The 19,428-nt window shown below is 56.2% G+C and overlaps 1 protein-coding gene across 1 annotated transcript in view; it reads left to right on the top strand.

Moving 5' to 3' along the window:
* The window catches only part of CHCHD6 (coiled-coil-helix-coiled-coil-helix domain containing 6), a 180,168-nt gene extending 168,254 nt beyond the window's left edge, over window positions 1–11,914 (top strand). Inside the window, exons 7-8 of the mRNA XM_081276335.1 lie at window positions 10,860–10,992; window positions 11,703–11,914. Coding sequence (XP_081132461.1) covers window positions 10,860–10,992; window positions 11,703–11,708 — 139 coding nt within the window. The 3' untranslated portion in view covers window positions 11,709–11,914. The remainder of the gene's footprint in view (window positions 1–10,859; window positions 10,993–11,702) is intronic.
* The last annotated feature ends 7,514 nt before the right edge of the window (window positions 11,915–19,428 follow it).

The raw sequence follows: 19,428 nt of genomic DNA, 5'->3' as shown, positions 1-19,428 counted from the left end.
TGGTTCTTTCCAGAGCAGTCTCCCTCCTTCCCTTCCAGATGAGGCTCACTTCTCAAACTCCAACCCAGGCATCTTTGCTGCTGACCGATGGCCCCGTCCAGAGGCCACTGCTATCTCCTACTTATCTTTGCATCCCAGGACCCGGCCGTGACAGATGGGCACCAAGCGCGGGAGTCAGGGCAGGGGCAGGGACCCACCCCCGGGCTGTTTGGGGCCTCCTGCGGCACAGCACGCAGCAGGGCTCGTGCAGAAGATGTCGCAAGGCCGCCGTGTCTTAAGTGCCCAGCACTTAGTAAGTACTCAATAAACGAGAGGGCTCCTGACTTAGGAACTCCCAGGTTAGTGAGAGACGGGAGCAAGAAAAAGGGTCCAGGGGACAACTGTAGCTTTATCTGCATTGAAATGTACGTATGAGAGCCAGCCAGTGGCCCACGCCTGTCCTCCCAGGGGCTCCGGAGGCTGAGGCAGGAGGATCGCAAGGTGGAGGCCAGCTTCAGCCACTCAGCTAGATCCTGGCTCTAAAATAAATACCAAAAAAAGGCTGGGCAGGTGGCTCGGTGGTTCAGCACCCCTGAGCTCAGTCCCTGGTACCAAAAAAAAAAAAACCTGTGTGTGAGGCGGGTCCCTGATGAACCCCTTAATGCCACAAACTGTGGTTTAGAATGTCCTCGGGCCGCCGTGTCCTCCTCCAAAGAGATCTCACCTGGACATTTGACTGGCTGCGACACCCATGAGTGCGACTCCAGGTGAGGCCAGCACAGCTGAGCCTGGGTCCCTACGACATTCTGAGGACCTTGGGCACAAGAGCAGCACCTGGGCGCTGGCGGAGAGTTGGGACCCTTGCCCTCCAGAGCCAGCGCCTGGCCTTCCTTAGGGCCCAGCTGGCCTTCCGTCCCCACATCACCAGGGACACCTTGTGACGGGGAACTTGGAGCACTCCATGTTCTGCCATCAGGTTGACCCAAAGCTCCTGAGAGGAAGTGCTGTTGGATGTGCCGGGGTGAAGGCTGGAGCCTTGAAGTGCAGCTGTAACAACTTAAGGCAGATCTAGAGCAGAACTTCCTGACGGGCCATGAGAGATGATCATGTTGTTACTAAAGGAAGCCACAGAGCCTGTGTCATGCTGTGGAGATGTTCAGGGGAAGCGACTGTGTTTCTCTGGCTCCTCCCCCGCAGTGTCACCAACCACAGAAGTGCCACTTCCTCCGCTCCCACGTTTGGCATTTTGTCCCTTCCTCTCCTGGGTGGCAGGCAGTGGCCACTGTGTTTCTCCCAGGAAGAGTTGCCTTGGTGGGGAACAGAGAGGCCTCTCCACCTAGTGACTCGCTCCAGTAACCCCAACAGTGGCATCCGGGCCACTGTCCCCAGCAGGCGGTCGTGGACAGCCTGGACGACGTTTGCGGCATGACCTTACTTCCTGCTTTATAAATGACGGCGGTCTAGTCAGGCACCGTGGCCCTCACCCGCAATCCCAGTGACTCAGGAGGCTGAGGCAGGAGGATCGCAAGGTGGAGGCCGGCCTCAGCCCTGAGCCACTCAGCGAGACCCTGTCTCTAAATAAAATAGAAAAAGGGCTGGGGACGGGGCTCAGGGGTCACATGCCCCTGAGTTCAAATCTCAGTACCAAAAACAGGAGTGGGCAGGTCGTGTAGGGGGTTCCTGACCAAGGCCCAGGAGATGAGCCCAGCAAGAGTGCCACTGTTGTTGTCCACTGTTGTTGTCCACTGTCCCCACCAACGCTGGGGGTCACCAGCACCTGAGTGGAGGGGCTGAGGAGGCCATCTGAAAGCCGTTGGAGGTGGCAGGCCCAGTTTAGGGCTGCGGGTCTCCCCAGGGCCAAGGTCATGCCCTTTAGCCAACGCCCGGCTGAGTGGGCTCCAATGGTGGCAGCTGTCACACAGCCTCCCCGGGCCACACTGGCCTCAGCCTGGTGCGTGCTCAGTGCTCAGAGATCCATGACTCAAAAATCCGAGCTTAGAGATGACGATTTGTTAATCCCCTCCCTCAACAAAGACGAAATGGCATTTCATTCCCAACTCTATTAATGGACTCACTTGGGGAATAAAGCCAGCTGTCCCCAAAAGCGGGAGCTGGGGCTCTTTTGCTTTGTGACACTTTTGTTTTGCTCTGAGTGTTACATTGAGATTAGCTTCTGCGGGTTAGACGTTATTACAGGCCAATCTTTCTTCTTTTTCTAATCGGTCGGGAGGTTCTGAGAGTTGTTTTTCCATAGTTCCGCCACCTCCCCGGCCACGGCCCTCTCCCTGGGGTGCAGTTGGGGTTCCGCACGTGGAAGGAGATTCTAAATGCACCTTTCACTTCCGTTCTGGACCCTGGATGACTCTGTAGCACCGACTGCCAGCCTCATCAGCCGGTCTCTGATCTCATGAGGCTGATGGCGCAGGGCACACACCTGTCATCCTTGAGACTCGGGAGGCTGAGGCAGGAGGATGGCGAGGTGGAGGCCAGCCTCAGCCACTTAGCGAGGCCCTCAGCCACTCAGCGAGACCCTGTCTCTCAATAAAATAGAAAAAAGGGGCTGGGGACGGGGCTCAGGGGTGAAGCACCCCGGGTTCTATCCAAGGACACCTAACGGGCCAGCACAGTGTCCCTCCTGTCCATGGAGCCATCTTGAACTCCAGGCACCAGACGAAGCCTTGCATTAACTTGTCTGGGAGTGACGAGGCTGAGTCCAGGCTGAGGTTCCAGACAGGAGGACAGCATGGCAGGGGAGCAGCAGAGCCTTCAGAGGAAGCGAGCCAGGTGAGGGAGGGTCGGGGCGGTGACAGTGACAGAAGGGCGCTTGGCATTCGGGTTCTGTGAACACGGATTGTTGCTGCATCAGCTGCAGACCACTAAATGCCCATTGAAGCCAAGGCCAAGAGTCTCCTTAAAGACAGAAAAGAGAAAATAGGTTGGTTTGGAATAAAGGCTCACAGGGACTCACGGGTGTGAAATTGGTGGCACTTCCCGTGGGATACAAATGAGTCACATAACGGCGTGGATTGGTTCAAAGGAAAGACATCTTGAAGAATTAAGAAAAAATTATGAAAAGGTGATTAGACAGCAGGGCAGATCTCTAACGTGGATTAGGCTGGATTGTTGGGGAGACCCAGCTGCAGCCTGCACAAGCATTTTTCAAAGAGAAAAGAGAACAATACTGGGTTTAGGAAGGGAGGCTGGGCTGGGGCTGATGGGGCACGAAATGGCTGGTTCACGGTCCAGGAAATCCAGAGAGACAAAAGGCCTGAGTGGCTCTTTGCAGAGTATATGGAGATGCACCCACTTCCTCTCTGCAAATTTGGAGTAGCCAGGCGCAGTGGTGCACAGCTGTCATCCCAGCGGCTGGGGAGGCCGAGGCAGGAGGATCGCAAGGTGGAGGCCAGCCTCAGCCACTTAGCGAGGCCCTCAGCCACTCAGCGAGACCCTGTCTCTCAATAAAATCTAAAAAGGGCTGGGGATGGGGGTCAGGGGTGAAGCACCCCTGGGTCCAATCCCTGGGACCTGTGCCAACAAGACTTTATAAAGTGAAGTCCTTGTCATGATAAGGGACACTGTGAAAAGTTGTACCCAGTCGTCACCTTCTTGATCCCAGCCGGCAGGCCTGTTCTTCCCAAGAGCTGGCTTCTCTTGCTGTCCAGGGTCCCCGTCAACCTTTCCATGCAGACAGGAAGCGAGGTGGGGACATTTGTACGTCTCAGACCTTCCCTGTAGCCTGGACGGGTCCCAACGCACCTTGAGGACATGATCTCACTATTGTCCCTCCTTCCAGGCCAGAAGCTGGGGAGTCAGTGAATGGGGTGGCCCAAGGTCACAGAGTGATGAGCAGGTGGCCCATGATCGCAGAACCAAGGAGCAGGGGCGTCAGGTCCCAATCCAGCTGGCCTGCCTCCAGGAGCCACCCCCAGGGGACAGCGGGGACACTACCCAGCAGGAGGACTCTGAGTGCCAGGGCCTTGGGCTGGGTTCCAGGGCCGTGGGAAGCCATCGGGAGCGTCTGGGCTGGGAGATGACATGTGGGGCGCGTGTCTGAGGAAGACAACTCTAGGAGACGGGTGTCGTCCCCGAAGCCACCACACTCCTGTCCCACCTGTGCTGCTGATGATCCTGAAAGCCAAGTGCAGGAAGTGGCATTTGTGTCCACCGGAATTCGCGCTTATTTCAGCCTAGTGTTTCCTTCGGTCTCTGTGTGTCTGTCCGCGTGTCTGTCTGTCTCTGAGTGGGACCAACACGGCTGATCTCACACACACTCTGCAGCTGGGCTCAGTCCATCTGACCACAAGGACTTGTGGCTCCTTGTTTGAATTTCAGAGATAAGTGCACCCCCCCTTTGCCTTTTCTAATCCAACAGACATTTATTGAGCTCCTACTGTATGCGGACACCCTTCTACTCTGCGTTTCATGTCCATCTGTCTCCATCTAATGTAGCTGGTGGCAGAGGAAGTAAGTGTGTTTGTGATGTGAATGGACCTGGCTGGGCAGGGCTAGGGCTCAGGGGCAGAGGAATGGACTTTTGGGGGGTTTTTGGAGGATGGGGCATACCAGGGATTGAACCCAGTGGCCCTCAACCACTGAGCCACATCCCAAGCCCTATTTTGTATTTTATTTTGAACCAGGGCCTTGCTTTGGCTGAGGCTGGCCTCCAACTTGCCATCCTCCTGCCTCAGCCTCCTAAGCCGCTAGGTTGACAGGTGTGCAGCACTGCACCCACAAGAAATGGACTTTTTAAATCTACAGGGTGTAGCTCGGGTGTCTACCCGTTGTTTGATTTGCCATTTTTCTGTAGCATCTTAAAATGGCAAAAGATACAAAATATGCAGATGAGTGTGTGTGTGTGTGTGTGTGTGTACATCTTTAAAGTTTTTCCAAATGAAAAATGGTTTTGTCCTCTGATTATAAAAATGACATATGAATATTGTAAAAAAAAAAAAAAGATACAGAAAAAATAAGAGTTTTAAAAATCCAAAATCTCTCTCTGCTTCTATTTTGATGACATCACTTTTAGTCAAAGAGCAGAGCCACATAAGTGCACATCAATGGGACCCTAATCCCTGTGCACCATACGGGTCTTTTTTCTTACTCACAGACCATGGACATATTTCTCTATCAATAGAGGCAGGTTCATATCTTCGTGTTGAGTGACCTTTCCATTCTCCTACATGATTGGGCCCGAACATACATGATCAGTCTCTGATTGATGGATCCTTGGTTGTTTTCCAATTTTTTAAGAATATTTTTTAGTTATCGATGCACCTTTATTTTATTTATTTTTACGTGGTGCTGAGAATCGAACCCAGTGTCTCACACCTGCTAGGCAAGCGCTCTGCCACTGAGCCACCACCCAGCCCTGTGCTTTCTAATTTTTTGTCCAATATAATGGACCCCAAATTTTTTTTCCAATATCATGATTTCCAACCAATCTGTCTTTGTGAGCTTATGTAAATTCTGGTGGAGGAAGTTGCTAGATCAAAAGTTACCTACCCCAGCTGAGCATGGTGGCTCCCACCTGGGATACCAGCGGCTCAGGAGGCTGAGGCAGGAGGATCACAAGGTGGAGGCCAGCCTCAGCCACTTAGCCAGGCCCTCAGCAACTCGGCGAGACCCTGTCTCTAATAAATCAAATGGGACCAGACCCTCTGAGATTTTGCTGCTGCAGAGAACCCCCTGGGATTTACCAGGGAGTAAGACACAAACCCCCACAAACTGATCGTCCTGTGCCCCATGAGCACTGATGGAAAGTGCCCCCCGTGGGTCTCTTTCCAGCCGGGCTCCCCAAAAACCAGGACTGCCTGTGACGAATGTGTCCGCAGCACATTGTGGAGCTGCAGTGATTTAAAATATTAACTCTTGATCATCTTTTCCCAACTTGTTTTTGGAGATGAATTTAGAATCACTTTGTCAAACTTCCCCAACCCTGTTCCCAGCCGGAAAAAGAAAGACAAAATCTGCTCAGCTCTTTTTTGGGAGAAGTGCATTCTTCTGAATACATTCAGTCCTCTCAAATGCCACCCTTTGATTTTATTTTTTACTTGTGGATGGACACGAGGCCTTTATCTGCCCTCTCTGGGTGCTGAGGATCGAACCCAGGGCCTCGTGCGCCCCGGGCGAGCGCTCTGCCCCTGAGCCACAGCCTCAGGCCCTCCGGTGGCTTCTTATTTGCTTTTTCTGGAAATCATTTCCAAGCCCCTTGGAAAGGTGGCCAGGACAGCACAGAATCCCCGTGTTTTCTTTATTTTTTAGTCGTAGATGGACCCAGGCCTTGATTTCCTTTCTCTGTTTCCATGCGGATGGGACGTGCTCTCTGCGCTGCGCCCCCGCCTCGCCCTGGACGGTCACCTTTTAGGAGACCACCAAAGGCGTCACCCGGCAAGACAGAAGCAGGGACAGAGGAGCAGGAGGAGGTCAGGATGCACCTCACCAGGAACCCAGGGCCTGGTGGGGCCCAGGGGGGTCAGAGCTGGTGGGGACAGCATGAACAGAGCCCTGGGAGGTGACCAGGGAGGAACAGGTGTGGCCAGGGCTTGGCTGCAGTCAGGCCAGCCTGAAGTGACCAGTTCAGGTCCGCTTCTGTGTCTCTGGGTGACAGCCTTCTCCCCGGAGCCGGTGACACTGCAGCCCCTTTGTGCACCCGAGTGGCCGACTGGAGGGGACGATGCTTAGCACCCCTGCGCCTGGGCCTAGAGCCTTGGCACAGTGCAGACAGGCGCACGCGCTCCACTGGTGGCTGCCGGGCTGGCCATGGCAGAGCCCGGGACGGGCCCGAGAGGCTGTGTGTGGCTCCTTCGCCAGCCCTCAGTGGCGGGCACTAGATACCAGGAGGGTCTCCTGGGCTTGTAGGTCCCCCCACAGGGCTGGAGAGCCTGGCAGGGACTCTAGCCCACGAGCAGACACCCCAAAACTGCAGGGAGCAAGAGTGAGCCACTGAAGATACCTAAGAGGGAGGGGCCGCTGTGGCCCAGGCCAGGAGGCCGGGAGGCTGGGAGGCTGGGAGGCCAATAAGCCAGGAGGCCAGACCCGCCAGGCCCTCGACAGACCATGGTGACCTCAAGGACATCAGTACAACACCGTCTGCAGCCCGAGAAGCAGCAAGAAGCCAGAGCCCCGGTGGCACTTAATTATTAATGCCCAAGCTCAGCTGATTGACGGAATCCCTGTCCCTGCTCAGCATCACCAGAGGACAGACACCAGAAACCGGCATCCTGTGTCACAGAGGGACAGCTTCCACATGCCCAGCCTCAGCACGCTGCATTGGTGCTTTTTTGGGGGGTACCAGGGATTGAATCCAGGGGCCCTCCACCCCTGAGCCCCATCCCCAGCCGTTTTTCTATTTTATTGAGAGACAGGGTCTCCCTGAGTTGCTGAGGGCCTCGTAAGTGACTGAGGCTGGCCTCCACCTTGCGGTCCTCCTGCCTCAGCCTCCCCTGCTGTTGGGGTGACAGGTGTGGGCCACTGTGCCCCACATCTTTTGTTTTTTCTCTAACAAAGGAACAAAGACAGGCAGCCTCTCCTCCATCGTCTCTGTGGCCGCCAGAGCCCCTATGTCCTGATACATCCTCCTGAGAGCGGTCGCCTCCTGGGCCCTCCCACAGGCCACCGCTCTGGGCTGGCCACCTCTCCTGCCTGCGCACCAGGGCAGCTGGAGGCCCGTGGTGATCCCAAGTGGCATGTTGATGGATGGCAGGATCTCTGGGTTCCACTTACGCAGGCTGAGTGACACCTCGTCGATAGCAGCCAGTTAACTAAGTCCTGAGTCACCAGCTGGTCCCCTGAGCGCCACAGCGCTGGCCCCGGGTCATGGAGGAAGCCCCTTCTGAGCAGAAGATTGGGCCTGACGGAGACGGATGGTCTGGTGGCCTTCGCAGGCTCCTGACTGCAGCCTCTAATGAAAAACCTCACCGTGGACGTCCCCGCTGCTGCTCCTCTGAAATTAAATATCAGGAGGACACAGGATGGCCCAGTCCCCACCAGGCCACTGTTATCAGACGGGTGTCAGCAGCGATCATGGAAGGAGGATGAGTTGGTGAGGTTCCATTTATTCTATGAAGTGAGGAGAGCGCTCAGAGGATTTGGGACGCACGTGTGAGCAGGCACGGGTGCCCTGGGCCACAGGAGTCACCGGAGGGAGACAAAGACAGTGCGTGAAATCTCTCTGCCCAGCAGGGCCTGCAGCGCCCTGGCTGCCTCTCCCTTTCCGGACCCTTGATGGCCCTGCGCTTGGAGTCAGCTTCTGACCCCTGAGCCCCGTCCCCAGCCCTATTTTGTATGGTATTTAGAGACAGGGTCTCGCTGAGTTGCTGAGGGTTGAGGCTGGCCTCCACCTTGCGATCCTCCTGCCTCGGCCTCCGGAGCCCCTGGGATGACAGGCCTGGGCCATGGTGCCCGCAGCTGAACCAGCTCAGGGTATTGGAAGAAGGACCCTGGCAGCCCTGAGTCTGGGGTTCGGCCTCCCAGGGCTCCTCTCCAGAGCCTTCTCTCCTCCAAGGGCTGCCAGGACCTTGTCTTTCTGCAGGGGCACCCCCATCCCAGGCCCTGCTGGGCCTCAGCCTCCGTTGTCCACGCTGAGTGGCACGTCACAACACATACTCGCACGCAGGTGCCCCTCTGGGCAGATGGGGGCATAAGAGCCTGTGTGGTGAGGTGACGTCCTGGTCGCTGCCTCTGACGCCCAGGAGACCAGACACCCTCACTCTGGCTTGGCCACAGGATCCCCTCCCGTCAGCGCCACACAGACCCCTCGATCTTGGTCCCCCAGGGCGGCCTCGGCAGTGGGTGGCCCTTGCTCAGCTGCGGGTCCAGCATTTGTCCCTGTCTCGGGAAAGAGCACAGCGCTCGGGGTACCTTCATCTGTGCCCTTGAAGAGCAGCTGTGCACCAGGCCAAGTGTCGCTGGCCGCTACCAGTGTGAGCTGTCCTGTGTGCATGGTAACAGGGCCACACTGGGCGCGGCGGCCCACGCCTGTCATCCCAGCAGCTAGGGAGGCTGAGGCAGGAGGATTGAGATTTAGAGGCCAGCCTCAGCCAAAGCGAGGCCCTGAGCCACTCAGGGAGACCCTGTCTCTAAATAAAATGCACAACAGGGTGGGGACGGGGCTCAGGGGTCGAGGGTCCCCAAGTTCAATCCCTGGCACCAAAACCAAAAAAAACAGGGTCTCAGGGGCTGGGGTGGGCCCAGGGCACCTGCCTTCCCAGGCGCCTTGTCCCCGACGGGCCCTGCCACCTCAGAGAGGACCTCCTTTGGGAGCTGTGCTCTTCTTTCCCAGCCTTTTTGAGGAAAAATGGGTGGAATTTCTTCCAATTGACATTTGCCCACCGGGGGCCTCCCATTGTCTCTGTTGAGTCCCGGGGGACAGAGGCCTCTGCAGTCCCAGAGGCGACACGGGTCTGAGGGGACGGATTTCACACACCCCAGTTTCTCCTGCCCGGGACCCGCTGCTCTTCCGTGAGGTGTGCCCTTGAGACGCACAGGGGCCTCATCCGGGCACCCAGGACTCAGGGAGGACAGGCCAGCAGGGGACAGGGCCCCACGAGGCCCTGGGCACGGGAACACGCGATCAGGCCGCTCCTCTGCTCACTTAAAACCCACAGTGAGTCTCAGTGTGCCTCCTGTCCCACTGTGACATTCAGTGGGTCACAGCTCTGGCTCCAAGATGACCGACATGTGCCCCTCCCAGGGAGACCCGTCAGCCCACGTCCAGTCACTGAGAAGAAACTTCTCCTGTGCCTCTGTCTGAGGCTGGCCTCTAACTCTCAATCCTCCTGCCTCAGCCTCCCGAGCTGCTGGGATGACAGCCGGGAGCCAGACCTAGGGGTCCACTGATGGCAGAGCCCAGAGACCTTCTCAGAAGAGAACCTGCACCCTCAGGAGGCTCAGAGTCAAGAAGACCAGCTGGTAAAGAAGAGCAGAAAACAGCCGGGCACAGTGGCCCACGCCTGTCTTTCCAACAGCTCAGGAGGCTGAGGCAGGAGGATCGCAAGTTGGAGGCCGGCCTCGGCCACTTAGCAAGAGCCTGTTTCAAAATAAAAAAAAAAAAAAAGGGTTGGGGAAGTTGCTCAGTGGTACAGGGCTGCTGGATTTTATCCCAATACCACACCCACACACACTCACACACACACACACACACACACTTGTGGTTTCCAAAGCTACTTTAATAACAAAAGAAGATCGTAAAGTACCTCGGAATATTACTAGGGTTATTTCTAAGAAATGTGAGTCAGAGATTCTTTGGCTTCCTCTTAGGCATTTCTAGAGGTTTCCAGGTTTCATTGTTCTGCAAATATCCATTTTTCTAGATGGCGACAAAAAAGAGTGTGGGATATTTACGTGACCGTGTGTGGAAACCCCGTGGTTGGAGTCCCAGGTTACCAGCCTCAGCCCAGGGAGGCCGAGCCGCCCAGCGAGGCTCTGTCTCTAGATAAAATACAAAACAGGGCTGGGGACGGGGCTCGGGGTCGGGTGCCCCTGGGTTCAATTCTGATTTAAAAAATCGATTAACTGATTGATTAAATATGAAATTTCAATGAAGATATTTAAAAAAGAAAGAAAAGCCTTCAGGAGGCAGCTGACCGGAGGCTGGCCTCCAACGTGCAGCTGCCCTTTCCCACCCTGAAGACACACAACCCACTGTGGAGCCCACAGCCCGGTTCCTGTGCGTGTCACCTGTGGGCAGGAGCCTCGGCCACCAGCCCAGGCCTGACCCCCACCCTGTCCTCTAGCTTTGGAGTGACTCTGATGAACAGGACAGGCCTCGGTGGCTTGGCTGAGCCTCTGGCACGTGGGTGTTGAGGGAGGGCGAGTGCCTTTGCTCCCTGTCCTCTGGGGCAGCCCGGGTCACCTGGCCTTCCCTGCTCTGTCCCCCGCAGGCCCCGCAGGGTGGAGCCCGTGTGCTCGGGCCTGCAGGCCCAGATCCTCCGCTGCTACCGTGACCACCTGAGCGAGGTGCTGCGCTGCTCGGACCTGGTGAAGGCCTACCAGCACTGCGTGAGCGCCCACAAGGTGAGCCACCCGCTCCCCAGGGGCCTGGGACACAGCCCCAGAGCCCTGACGTTCCACCCTGGCCAGCTGCGTCCTCCCTTCTAGAAGGTTCTGTCCTGTGCAGACCCAGGAGCAGGTGTGATGCCTTAAGGCTGCTCCGGGCTCGGTCTAGCCCTTCCCCATGCCACCAGCCACCAGAGGAGCCTCACTAACTCCAGGGACTCCAACCTGGGCCTGTCCCAGAGGGGGGAGGCTGTGCAGGTCAGGTGCTTTGGGAAGGATGGAGGACAGCTGCTGGAGGCCGAGGCAGGAGGATCGCCAGGTGGAGGCCAGCCTCCGCGACTCAGCGAGGCCCTGTCTCTAGATAGAATAAAAGAGGAGCTGGGGTGGGGCTCGGGGGTGAGCGGCCCTGGCCCAAGAAGAAGCGCCACACGCTCCCGAGTGCTTAGAGAAGAGGGGGCCATGGTGTCCCCCCAAGGTGCCTGTCAGACGTGCCAGAGTGGGGACAGGGAGGAAGGGGACCCCAGCCTGAGTGGAGGGTGCCCTGGGCAGCCGGTGGGGACACGCGAGGGCCTCTGACCTGCCGGGAGCCGCAGAGACACAGTCAAGTCTCAGGGGCGGCTGGTGAGGAGGGACCCTGTGGTGTCCAGGGACGTGTCACGGACTCCTGAGAGCCGGGCTGTGGCCTGGGGCAGAAGAGCCTGACTGGACTCCGGCCGTTGTCTTTGCAGGGCTGAGAAGCCACCGTCGTCCCCAGCCCTGGCAGTGACTTGGAGTCCCCGGGAAAGGACCAGTCGTGGGACCACGGACCCCAGGCCACAGCCACTGTGCCCTGCCCTCCTGGCGGGGCGTCCACCTGGGCCTCAGGCTGGGCGGCCAGGGCCAGGGGACAGAGCATGTGTCACGTGCAGGAGCAAATAAAGCAGATGCCTTGGTTTTCAGTCCTTCCCTCGAGAAGCGCTCTCTGCTGCCCGCTCTGTCCAGCTCTGCTGGACCCTGCGACACAGGCCGCTGCCCCCGGGGAGTGGCCCGCCCAGCAGGGAACACGGCACAGGAACCCACAGCTGCAAAGGCCACGCAGAAGCAGGTACAAGCGGAAAGAGGGACAGCGGCTCAGTCCAGGGATGGAGCAGGGCGGCCACCGGCCTCCTGGAGGGTCGCCTGGCCCTCGGCCCTGAGGCCCGATGCACAGGCCAGGGGGCAGGAGGTCCACGGCTGGGGACAGCTGTCCCAGAAGAGCACAGCCAGGCACGAGGGGACAATGGGGCTCGGGGCCACCAGGCTGAGGGGTGTGGGGTCTCAGCGGGAAGCAGCCCCGTCCCGTGTCCTTGAGCCACGTCCCTCGGCTCTCGGGTGGAGGCTGCCAGGCCTGAGCGTCCAGCACCCCTGTCCTGGGGGCTGTGGGTGTCAGCAGTGACCAGGGTGTCAACAGGGCTCTGAGTCTGACAGGGACAGGGAAGAAGCCAGGTGCGGGCACACGCCTGGGCTCCGGAGGCTGAGGCAGGAGGATGGCCAGGTGAGGCCAGCCTCAGCCACTGAGTGAGGCCCTGAGCCACTCAGCGAGACCCTGTCTCTAAATAAAATAGAAAAAGGGGCTGGGGACGGGGCTCAGGGGTGAAGCAGCCCTGGGGTCAATCCCTGGGACCCCTCACCCCAAAAATGTGCAGGCCTCTGCCCGGGGGGTGGGTGATTCCTGGGCCTGAGACGCAGGGCAGAGGGACAGCCAGGTCCCAGCTGCTGGAAACAGGGGCCTGTGTCTGGGGGAGTCAGAGGACACCTGGGCTGAGCCCTGCAGGCAGAGAGAGGGCCTTCTGGAAGGAGGAGTCACAGGCCACCGGCCAAGTGACCTTTGGAAGTGACATCAAAGCTAATCTCCAGCCAGAAGCCATGAGCCCTTCGAAGACCCCCGCCCCCAGCCTGTGGCCTCCAGGGCTGTGTCCAGCGTCCACATGTCAGGCCTCGTCTCTGGCCTCCGCCCAGGAATCCTGCTGGGCCTTTGTCACATAGAGCACCCCCCCAGCGCCCCCTTCTTTTCCCACACCCCCCCCAACAGACTCCCCCTCAACAGAAGAGCGACTTCTGTGACCAGGATTTCTAAGGAACACCTGTGGTCCCCTCTCTGTCTTAAACAAGGGATAGAGAAAGTGCGTGAAGTCACTGAGCACCTGGATCCAGCCGTACCTGAAGCTAACCAAAGCCAGCAAGTTCCCCTTTCGGTCGTCTTTTGCACCTGGGTCTCTGGTGTTTGCACCGGGAGTCCCCAGCAATGGAGCCCTGTTGGGGGAGTAAGTGGGGGGCTGTCGTTGTGCCCCGGGCTCTTCAGGCCAAGCCAGGGTGTCAGCCTCGTGTCCTCCCAAGCTGGGGACAGGACAACGCCTCCCCCAGGGCAGCCGCAGGAGCGGACGGTGCCAGTATGCCCGCAGGGGAGCCCAGCCCAGCTGACCTTCCCTCTGGGCCCTGCCCTGCCGGACCCACACAGGCAGACCCTGGCAGAGCAGGCCAGGGGCCTCCTGTGGATGGACTCCTGCCCCCCAAACCTCAGCCTCCCCTAAGGACCAGAGTCAGTCCAGCAGGCCCATCGGGCTGAGAGGAGGGCCAACTGTGCCCATGTCATGGGCCTTCCTGACCCCATCTCAGTGTCTGCAGGATTCACACAGTGTGCGTGCACGGCCGCAGGGGTGTGCGCGGCCTTTCTGCATGTGCATACAGATGCCTCCGTGTGCGTGCCCTGAGCGGGTCTGTGCACCCCTGTGTCCGCCTGTCCATGTCTCTGGGTCGCTGCACAGGTGGCCAGTGCAGAGCTGGGTGCTGTGGCTCTGCCCGTCACCCCAGCAGCTCAGGAGGCTGAGGCAGGAGGATCGCCAGGTGGAGGCCAGCCTCAGCCACTTAGTGAGGCCTTGAGCCACTCAGCGAGACCATGTCTCTAAATTTAAAAAAATAATAATTAGAAGGGCTGGCTCAGTGGTAAAGCACCCCTGAGTTCCATTCCTAGTATAAAAAAATTCTAATTTTTCATATGATAAAAATTATAGAGGCCGGGGCACGACTCGGTGGCCGAGCTGTGTACAGCAGCTCGAGGGCCCAGGACCCGTCCCCAGCACCTCCCCAAGAATACAGTCAGACCATGGAGGAAAGAGGGGGTGGTGGGTGGGGTGTGGTGCCCAGGGGATTCCCACATCCAGGCCCGGGCAAGCCGTGGCAGCTCTCCACCCTGGAACCTACGAGAACAAAGCGGGTTTGCTCTTCAGGCCCAACGTGCCTCCCTCATCCGCGATAACCTGGCTCATTAAATGTAGTGGGTGGTGGTTCCTGTTAAGTAAACACCAACTAATTATGAAAACCATATTTGCCAAGTTTGACGATGGAACGGACGGACCAATTACACGGTTATTCAGCCTCAAAACACACTGAGTCATGAGGGAGGGTGCAGACGGGGGGCGGGGACCGGGATGGAAAGAGAGTCTGACGGTCAAGGAGCCCCCCACCTCTCCTGCCTACCGACTTTCTCCGGCTGCATAGGTCTGGGGAATGGCACTGTCCTGGAGAATCGGGGTCCTGGGTCCGCCAGAGGCCTTTAGCACAAGTGGCAGACCCAGAGCTCCATCCTAATGTCCTCATCCCCAGCTCCAAAAAGAGTCTCTGGACAGAGAATTCCAAAGTAAGCTTCAGGCACGGCTGGATCCAGGAGCTGAAACGGTTACTGGGATCTGGATTCGGACTCTGAGCTCCGTTTTCCCTGTGTGACAATTATTCGATTCTCAGCTTCTAAAGAGATTCTCAGCTCTTTCCCTCTAGTTCCATTTGGGGGTTTAAAGGAAGATAAGAAATATCACCCTAGAGCTACCAACGTAATATCCGGAAACTCTCAAGGGAAAGCAGTTGGTTCATGGTGAGTTCAAAAAATTGGCTGGTTGCACAGCTCAGTGGAGAGCGTTTGCCTCGAAGGCACAAGGCCCTGGGTTTTATCCCCAGCAACACAGAATTAAATAATAACAATAATAGTAATAATAATAATAATAATAATAGTAACAATAATAATAATAGTAATGATGATGATCTGCCAGGGGCATGCAAAATAAAGCCACACTTGAGCACACCCATCCAGTGGCTGAGATGATAATAGCGTCCTTCGTGTTGGTGACACTGGACCCATAGACACTGCAAAGTGAGCTGGGGGTGGTGGCACACGCCTGTCATCTGAGCCACTCGGGAGGCTAAGGCAGGAGGATGGTGAGTTCAAAGCAGCCTCAGCAACTTAGTGAGGCCCGGTCTCTAAATAAAATATAAAAACAGAGGCTGGGGATGTGGCTCGGTGGTTAAGCACCTGAGGGTTCAATTCCTGGTACAAAGAAAGAAAGAAGCGGCTCTGTGTCAATCATCCATCAATAGACCACCAGGACTCCATTGTGGGGACTCCACCTGGAGCTAATCCTAATTGCCTCCCAAGGCCTCACCTCTCAACCCCATAATTGGATTAAATTTCCACTCTCCTCCTTTTTTTCCGACCCTTTTTCTAGTTGTAGATGATAATAACAGCACACTTTTATTTTATTGGCTTATTTTTGTATGCGATGCTCATAGATCCACATCCTTTTAAAAATTTTTTGATTTTTTTCTTTTTGTTTAGCATCTGCCTATCAGAACAGTCAGCCTTTGGTTTTGGGGGGACTGGCTTATTTTGCTTAGCACGATAGTCTCCAGCTCCATCCATTTACCAGCAAATGCCATCACTGCATCCTTGTTTATGGCTGAGTAATATTCCACTGAAATCCACATGAGTTTGATCGTCTTCATCTAAAAGGAAGGTGCTATTTATCTGTAGCTGCCTGCAAGGTTTTTTTGGAAGTTTTGGAAGTTTGAGTAAGACACGTCTGGATGTGGATTTCTCTGGATTGTTGGGGATCCATCCATTCCTTGGATCTGTAGGACTCTGTCCCTTACCAATTTCTGGAAATACTCATTATTTCTTTGAATACCTTTTCGGCCTCACCCCGTTTCTCTGCTCTGTCTGACACCTCGATATGATGTTAGACCTTTTGTAAGACCCAGAAGCCTTTGAGATGCTATTTATTTCCCTTCTGTCTATTTTTTCCTGTTTTTCAAACTGGAAATTCCCTCCTTTTCTATCCTCATATCCACTAAATTTTTCTCCTACTCTGGTATGTTATGGAATTTTTTAAATTATCATTATTTTTCCTGTTGTTGTATGTTTCCTTTTTAAAAATTCTGAAATAGCCATTGGGCCCTCCTGGATTTCCTGAGATTTTTGTGCTTGTTTTAGGAATTGTTATAACTGTTCACCAAAGCATCTTTTTTTCTTCAGTACCAGGGATGAGGCCTGCAGTGGTCCACCACGGAGCTGGGTCCTTGGCCCTTTTTTGGATCTGTTTTATTTTGGAGCCAGGGCCTCCCTGAGTCCCAGAGGCTGGCCTCCAACTTGGATTCCTGCTTCACCTGTCAGGATCTTGGATCAGACCTGGAATCATTTCCTTGTGGATGGTGTTTCCTCAACAAGTGATAACTTTTTTTTTTTTTTGGTGGGGGGCACTGAGGTTTGTGCACGACTGTTGGGAGAGGAAAGTCCAGCTTCCCCATTTCTACCCTATATTTTTAGCAAAATGAGAGGCTATTGTCTCTGCTGGGCACAGTGGCCCAGGCCTGTAATCCTGGAACTCTGGAGGCTGAGGCAGGAGGATCGCAAGGTGGAGGCCAGCCTTCGCAATTTAGCAAAGCCCTGAGCAACTCAGCGAGACCCTGTCTCTAAATAAAATACAAAAAAAAAAGGCAGGAATAGGGTTCACTGGTTAAGTTGGCACTGGGTTCGACCCCCAGTGCCAAAAAAAGGCTCTGGGGCGGTGGTGAGGCTGGCCTCCACCTTGCGATCCTCCTGCCTCAGCCTCCTGAGCTGCCGAGGTGACAGAGGTGGGCCACCTTGCCTAGCACAGGATGGGGTCCAGATCTGAGCCTGGTGGCCAGGGATCAGTGGGCTGTCCCCCTGGGGACTGGGCGCACCCAGTGCTGGGGCCATCTGGAGAAGGGAAGAAAGCCCCAGGGAGTCTATTTTTTGAGGTCACTCTGAGTCGTACAAATGCAGAAAGGACCCCTGAAACTGCTCCAATGGCCCAGACACCCTGGGACAGAAGCAAGTTCCTAGGAGTCATTCCTCATTTGCACAGTCAGCTGCCCTGTCCCCTGGACTGTGTCAGGCACACAGAATTGAAAACCACAGAGAAAACCCAGAACAGCTGTGCTGACTCATTTCCCCTCCGTGTGATGTGGGGTCAGGAGCCCCAAAGCCACAAACCCAGGGTCGATTCCTAGCTCCACCGCTGTCACTGGCATTCCACTTCTCCTTCCACACTTGAAGAGCGCAGGGTCAGAATCCATGAGGTCACACGAGGAGGACCTCAGATCTAAACCAGAGGGAGGGCGCTGCTGGGGCGGGAGCTCAGGACCTGCCACTCAGGGCTCGGTAGCAACAGCCACTTGCCATTTTGCTGTCCAGAAAATGACCTGCGGAGGTCTTCTCTTCCCCTGCCTCTGGCTGGTTGTCCTTTTCTTGTTGATTCTTGGGAGCTCTTTATATATTATCGTCCATCCTATGTGTTGGAAGAGAGCGTCTTTGAAATTCCAGAGTCTCTCCATAGCTCCTGTTTTGGAGCCTTAACAAAAAATAACTAATTTTAATGAAGTCAAAATGATCCATCGTTTCTTTCTTTCTTTCTTTATTTTTAACATCTTGTTTAAACAATCCTTCCCTAGCCAGGCGCAGTGGTGCACACCTCTCATCCCAGCAGCTCAGGAGGCTAAAGTAGGAGGATCGCAAGTTGGAGGCCAGCCTCAGCCACTTAGCGAGTCCCTAAGCCACTCAGCGAGACCCTGTCTCTAAAAAAAAAAAAAAAAAAAAAAAATACAAAAAAAAAAAAGGGCTGGGGATGGGGCCTCTAAACTCTCCCAGGAGACAGTTGGAGGTCAGGGCTGGACCTCAAAAGGGAGGTTGGGGCTCTCCTGGGGGTCGCTGAGGCCAGAACAGTAAGAACCCTGAGTGGTCCCACAGAAGACAGAGTGGTAAAGGAGAAAAGAGGGGTTCAGGGGACAGACAGGACTCGCTCCACATTAACTGGCCATTCTGGACCCCACCCAGCTGTGGGTGACCCAGAAGTTCACAAGGAAGGAAGGATCTCGGGTCCCGAGCTCCAGGGAAGGGGTCTGTCCCTCTCTCCAGCCTCAGTTTACCCATCTGTACCACATCGGTGCACCTTCACGGACTGTCAGTACTAGATGACGGCAAGTTAAATAGCAAATAGGGCTTTTTGGGGGGAAGTATCAGGGATTGAACCCAGGGGTGCTTAACCACGGCACCACATCCCGTTTCAAGACCAGGTCTTACTCAATTACTGAGGCTGGCCTCCAACTTGCGATCCTCCTGCCTCAGCCTCCTGGGCTGCTGGGATGACAGGCCTGCGTCTCTGCACTGAGCGGCAAATAGGACTTTTGAAAAAGGTGCTCAGCCTCATTCGGGGACATGAAATATGAAATCCACCATGAAAATCTAGTGTGCACCATTAAGACCTGACTGGACCAAGGGTTGATGGGGGTGGGAGGCAGCAGGGAACAGGGGACATCAGGGCTGGGGCTGTGAACTGGGGCCATCCATCTGGAGAGCTAAATGCACCCCCCGTGCATGGCCAGACAGTCCACCCCTGGGTCTAAACGTGCCCAGCAAAGTCACATGCATGACATGCTCATCAGAGCCCTGAGCAGGGGTCAACCCAGCGCCTGGACGATCAGCTGCAGAAAGTGCAAGAATCCTGCAAAAGTCGCCGAGAACAGCTGCCTGGGAGCAGAGCAAGCAGCACACATGGTGTGATCCCACTTCTGTAATGTCCCCAAACAAGTCACACAAAAGAACATCGCCATTCTGAGACCCAACACAAGTGGCCACACCCCAGCAAAAGCCAGGGGAGGCTTAGCACAGCAGAGAGGGAGGCTGCTAAGGAGATGCAGAGGGGCCCCTGGGACTGTGGAGGGTCACCCTCTGTCCGGAGGACACCAGTCACGCTCGGTGCAAACTGTCCCCTGCAGGTCACCGGAGGGGACTCTGCGCGCGCAACGCTCCCCTCGCCCAGGACAGCGTTTGGGGGGCTCTGTGCTCTGTCGGGGGTGCCTGGCGCTCGCAGGGGCTGGCTGTCCCGCAGGGGGACCTTCGCAGGGCGAGAAGCCTGGTGTCCCACCTTCTTCGGGGACACAGCCGATGAGCGCTGTCCCTAAGGGGCTGGAGCCGCCCCGCTACCCGGGGGGTCGGGCGCCTGGCCAGCTCCTGCGTCCCGCCGGCTTCCTTCTCTAGGTGGCGAGGATGGGGGTCGTGTCCTCCGAGGCTCCCGCTGCAGGGACCCGGGGCTGGGGACTTGGCTCCCAGGCAGTGTCCCAGAGGGCGCCACCACCCCGCACCCCCCA

This window comes from Spermophilus citellus (assembly GCF_964194105.1).
Source record: "Spermophilus citellus genome assembly, chromosome: 19".
Classification (NCBI taxonomy): domain Eukaryota; kingdom Metazoa; phylum Chordata; class Mammalia; order Rodentia; family Sciuridae; genus Spermophilus; species Spermophilus citellus.
The sequence above is the reverse complement of the archived record's forward strand: the minus strand, read 5'-3'. Positions and strand labels throughout refer to the sequence as shown.